General features: G+C 57.4%; 1 protein-coding gene across 1 annotated transcript in view; it reads right to left on the bottom strand.

The window, feature by feature from the left end:
- Positions 1–5,534, bottom strand: part of TFCP2 (transcription factor CP2) — a 41,021-nt gene that overhangs the window by 25,567 nt on the left and 9,920 nt on the right. Inside the window, exons 3-5 of the mRNA XM_026867626.1 lie at positions 4,623–4,725; positions 1,836–1,931; positions 920–1,121 (exon numbers count right to left, since the gene is read on the bottom strand). Coding sequence (XP_026723427.1) covers positions 920–1,121; positions 1,836–1,931; positions 4,623–4,725 — 401 coding nt within the window. The remainder of the gene's footprint in view (positions 1–919; positions 1,122–1,835; positions 1,932–4,622; positions 4,726–5,534) is intronic.

The raw sequence follows: 5,534 nt of genomic DNA, 5'->3' as shown, positions 1-5,534 counted from the left end.
GGGGGCCCCCCCCCCCCCCCCCCCCCATCCCTTATCTTTCTCTCAGTTTTTGTTTTGGGGAGTTACAAGTCTCCTATCCCGAGCACAGATAATGCCCAGCACTTCCCAGATTTCAAACACGGTGCTACGGGGCAGCGAGGTTGTGCCTCTCCTCCCCCCCAGCCTGCAGGGCCAGAGCATCCCCCAGCACGCAGACACTCGCCTCCTCCTATCACAGAGTCACAGAATCATTCAGGCTGGAAAATCCCCTCGGGGTCATCGTGTCCAACCCTCAGCCCGACTCTACAAAGTTCCCCCCTACCCCACATCCCCCCACAGCTGATCAACCGGGCTCAAACCCGCTACAATCCTGCCTGCTTTTTTTTTTGGCAAAAACATGGAGATCTGGCCGTGCTCTGAATACGGCACAGAGGTGACAACCAGAGAAAAATCTGATTTTATTTACAAGAGGGGCAGGAGAGGGGATGGGACAGGGGCGCTTGCAGGCGGATCCGGGATGGACCTGCGGGAGAAGCGCTGGCCAAAAAACAGGAAGGAATAAAGTGGGATCCCTCTCCCTGAAGGCTTATCTCCAGAGCTGCATTCCTGTGCCAGAAGGGATGCACCCGCAGCCAGCTCGGGGCGAGGGGGAGAGGAAACCCAAGCCTGGCTGCGGGAAAACTGAGCTCCCCAGCAAAACACCTCATGGACAAATGTCCTCCCTGCTTTAAGCACGTGTCGGAGCGCCATCCTCCATGCAGGAAACTTTTCCCCACCAGCTCCTGGAGGAGGAATCATTTTGCTGACTCCTAACCCAGCTGGGCACAGGGATGATCCAGAGCAGGGCCCCGACCCAGCGGGTCCTGAGCCCAACTGCGCTCGCAGGGACGGAGGGACCAGGGCAGCCCTGGAACGAGCCCTGGGGCAGGAGGTGACTTACCGGCCGCCTCCCCGCTGCAGGAGCTCTGGGTGCTGGGGGGGTTGTTGTCCTCTCTGCCTGGGTGGCTGGTCTCTCTCGGGGAGCCCCGTGCTACCTCCCCTGGGGGTATCTCCAAAGCTTTCCGGTCCTCCTCGGCCGGGAGCGGGGTGTCCACGCCGACCTCCAGCACTCGGATGGTTTCGTGGCTGGACATGACAATAACCTGCAAATGTGCCCCAAAATGTCCTCCATCTCTGGGTGCCCAACCCCGCAGCGCTGTCCCCCAGGACATGCTGGGAGTGAAGTAGCTCCCCCCCCCTCCGCAGGACATGTTTTAGGGTGACCCTTAAACCAAACCAAGATGAGCCCATCCCATCCCCTTGAGGAGGGATCGCAGCTCCCCCAGCACCTCGCTGCTTTCGTTAACCAGCAGCTTCTGGGCTCTGATGGCCCCACAGCACGTGGCAGGTAAAACACGGCTGCTGGTGGCTGCAGCCCCCCTGGCAGAGCCAGCCCCAGCGCAGAGCGAGCGCGGATCTACAGCCCCGTGGCTCTGACTCGGGGTCGGGTGAACCCTCCAAACCACAATCTGATTTCTTCCATGTCAGGGAGACACAGAACGTGAGGAGCAGAGACACCTGCTCCTCCTCCAGCTCTCCTGTGGCTGCAGACACGAAAGCCAGGAGCAAAGATCTCTTGGGAACAGTGAGGCTGTGGGACGAGGATCTCACACCTCTGTTGGTAAAAAACCCCAAGATGAGGCAGCCAAGCTCCAGCAGATGGGGCTGAACATCTGTGTGCCCAAGTGTGGGGGCAAATGGGGTGAGCACGGGGCAGGAGGGAGAAGGTTTCTCAACCCAAGTCGGGGCACACAGTGGGGCTCCAAGCCCCAACTCCCCACCCCGGGGTGAAGGGGATGGAGCTGGGATGCCCGTACCTGCTCATTGACCGTCAGCGAGGCCTCCTGGGGCTGCACGGCTTCCGTGTCCATGGTGTCCCGGCAAAGTGGGAGAGGGCTCAGACCTTCCACATGCTGCAAGGACAGGACACGGGAGGGTCTGTCACCAACCCAGACAGCGCCTCGGGGCTCACATACTGCCTTGAGCCGGGGCATGAAGCAAACCTGGGCTCTCCCACCAACCCTCCTGCTCTGTGCTGGCCCTGGCTGCGATCTGGAGCAGCACAGAGCTTGTTAACGTCCTGCTGCCCTGTGCTGTGGGGACACACGCTCCTCCCCAGGGTGGCTTTGGGGTCTCAGGTACCTCCCACCACCTCCAGGCCTCTTGGTAAAGAGGTCCCAGCCATGGGGTAGTGTCATTTACTGCACGAGCATCAAAGATGGGAGCAGCAGAGCAAGGGAAGGTTATTCCAAGGGCCAAGCCTTTCCCCCTCTTCTCTTCCTTTTGGAAATGAGGATGCAATTCCTACAGCCTCCTTGGAAAACCCCCAAAAAACAGGCATGGATCATGTGAAGCCGCCTGTGCCTCCTATTTGAAGCCCAGAGCAGGTCTCCAGAGTCTTCACATGACACCGCAGCTCTCCCAGGGCCCTGATGATTGCTACAAGGAGTAGGAGAGACAATTTGCTCTTTTCTGAAGGGACCTAAATTGATGGGGATACTTCATTAAACTGGTGATGGAGGGAAGGGGCTCAGCACACCTGTTGGAAGGCTACTCTTCCTCTTCCAATGCCCTTCATTAACTCATTTGATCACGTATTGTCCCCTCGCTGCCTTGCAGAAGCATAATTGCCTTTATAAGAGGCTTATGAATTTTTTATTAGGAACGTCTCAGGGATGCATTTAACCAGCCAGCCTGGATGACATTCAAAATTACTTGATGCACGTGCAAAGGTGTCCTTGTTTGTGTAAGTGCTGGGGAGCCTGGGGGCATGTTGGTGTTGGGGGGTGCAGCCAGTGCCCAGCTCCCCCTGCTCGAGCTGTCTCAGACCGCTGGGCCGTGTCTGTCGTGTGTCGTCCCCCCCCCCCCCGCCCGATCCTGTCCCTGCCCCTCCAGGGACGCTGCCACTGCACGGACCAGCCTGCTCAGCCCTTGGCAGTCTCTGCAAAGCTTAGAGGAAGCAGAGCTCAGGCAGAGCATCCCCAGGGCTCACAACTCATCCAAAAGGGAATTTCAGCCCCAAACTTGCATCCGTGCATTTCATCCATTGGTTTTTACTTCTGCCAGGGAAACCAGCGTGGTGCGGGCATCCCCTGCTGCTCTGCGCGCTGTGATACATCGGCCTGTCACGTCAGCCCAGGAGGCACTTCCAGGATCCGGGAAACATCTCCCGGCACCGTTTTACAAGCCCTTTATCGTTTCTCTGCGTCTCAGAAGCCACCAGGCTCCTGCTGAGGCCACCGAGCGTATCCTGAGCCGGAGCTGGCATTTGTATGTAATTAGTAAACATAGTTATTCAGATCCTGTTGATCCAAAGGGGCCTAAATTGAATTAAGAGTCAAATTCTCATTTGATACTCAACAGGGGCCACACATCTAATTCCCTTAGGCTGGCATTTGTACACACTGCTTGTTATTTATTATCTGCAGTGAAGTGACACTCGGTGTCCGAGCAGAGACGGGGCTATCTCCTTCATCAGCCACTCGTCCCAGCTCTCCCTTTTCCTCGGCCTTGCCAGGCTCAACCCAAAAATTCCTGCAGGACCCAGAACCAGCCCCGCTGTCAGACTCACTGAGGACTTTTAGAGCAGCCGGTGACTGATCTCCAGTCGCTGCTGTGAATTTTTAAACCTGGCCTTAGCTTTAGAGCAGACAAACACCTTGGGATGCCGGTGCACAGTTTAATTAACAATTTATTCTAGTGCAACAGAGAACAGAGCAAGGGATGAGCGAGTGGCTTATGCAGGCAGCTGGCATTATTAAAAGTTAATGAGCTCTCCAACAGCCACAGCCCGGCGACCGGCGAGGAAGCCCAAGCAAGGGCTCTCTGTGCTGGCTGCAAGGGGCAGGCAGCGCGGGCAGAGCAGGACAGAGGTGCAAAGTGTCCTGCTGCAAGAAGAGCCAGCGAGGGCAGGAAAACGCTCCAGAGCTTTCTGAACCTCTCTAGAGAGCGGCTGGCAATGGGGAGAGCTGCTGGGGGTACAGGGGGGGCTCTGGCCCTGTGTCCTAATGAATTCAACCCCCTGGGCTGTGACCCACTTGCTCCAGGTAGCTGCTGTACATCACTTCACCTTCTCTCTGCACCACCAGACCACGTTGGCCTGGATGGAGCCTGGCACAAGCAGAGCAGCCCTCGGGGGGTCTGCTAATGAGGAGCAGCCCCCCAGCATGTTGTGGCAGCTTTTTCCTACACCTGAGCCTAGAAGAGGTGGGAAAGGTTCCTGATGTCGCCCCATCACCTCTCTGGCACCGTGGCTGCCCCAGGGATCCCTCCCCAGCTCCCCACTACGCCTGGCACACAGGAGTCCCCACTAGAGCAGGTGGTTGAGTCCAAACTGGGATCCCAAACAGGTGGGTGAGGGCACAGTGACAGCAGCTGGAAGGGAAGGGGTGGCCGGGGGGTGTGCGGTCTGTGGGGACCCCCCTCCTGCACAACCGGGGCACGTCCAAAACCCAAAACCACTTGTGGAGCCACCACAGAGCAGGGCCCGGAGTGGATGGGGAGCACTGGGCTGCTGTGCAGGGACTACGGAGCCAAAAGCCCGTGGGGCGGCTGCAGCGATCTCCAGGGCAGCGCGGGGAGAGGCGGCAGCCCCGGGTACTCACTGTTTGCTCTGGGGTGAATGGACACTCCTGGCAGGAGATGGGGCTGGCTGCTGTGTCCTGCTCCTCGGGGAGGGCCGCTGGGCTGCGGTGCTCCGGGTTTAGGCTGTGGGGAAAGGAAAACCAGAGCTGTCTCTGTGCCGAGCTCTGCCTGCTCCCGCGCTCCCCGAAAGCGATGAGGAGCAGCAGGATCCCATGCGCCAGCTCTTGGCGAGGGGGGACGACTCAAAAGCATCCCCATCCTTGCAACTTAATTCCGCTTTGTTGCTCCTCACCGAGGAGCTTTGGGAACTTGAGCTGAAGTGGCAAGCTGCCCCTAAAGCTTGTGGTACCCAAAACTTAACACACGTGTTGGCTTTTCTCAGAGCCTCGGGGTTTGCCAACATAAGGAGCAGCGAAGGCTGCTGCCCCTGCCAGACCTCGCTGTTATCCACCCCTACCCAGCCCAGCCCAAGTCAAAAAGCCTCTCTCAGAACCACAGATTTATTCTGGCACAACTGGAGTGGCAAAAGGCTGCAGCAGGTACAACATCCCTGCTCCAACCACTGTATTTATCTCCGTGCAAGGCGTCGATCTGTTCAGGCCTGCCCCGTGGGGGACGACTCAAATAACGTGGAGAGAAGAGGAGAGAGAGATATTTTTTTTTTTTTGGTGCCGTGCAAAGAGACCAATTAGTGCGCTAGACGATTAAACAGACATTTCATAATGTCAGGCTCAATGCAGTTTGGCGGCGTGCTTCAGCTTTCGGAGTGGGCTGCTTCTCCTGTGGCAGACGTTCGGCAGGTCGGCAGTACCATTTCATTTCCTTGCCGCCATCTGTTGCGAAATGGCTGTCTTCTTGCTGCGTGCACTTAACACCACCATCTGGACAAATTATTTGTCCCATTAATTGCAAAAAAAAAAAAAAAAAAAAAA

This window comes from Athene cunicularia, unplaced genomic scaffold, assembly GCF_003259725.1.
Source record: "Athene cunicularia isolate RWA unplaced genomic scaffold, athCun1 chrLGE22_part1, whole genome shotgun sequence".
NCBI lineage: Eukaryota > Metazoa > Chordata > Aves > Strigiformes > Strigidae > Athene > Athene cunicularia.
The sequence above is the reverse complement of the archived record's forward strand: the minus strand, read 5'-3'. Positions and strand labels throughout refer to the sequence as shown.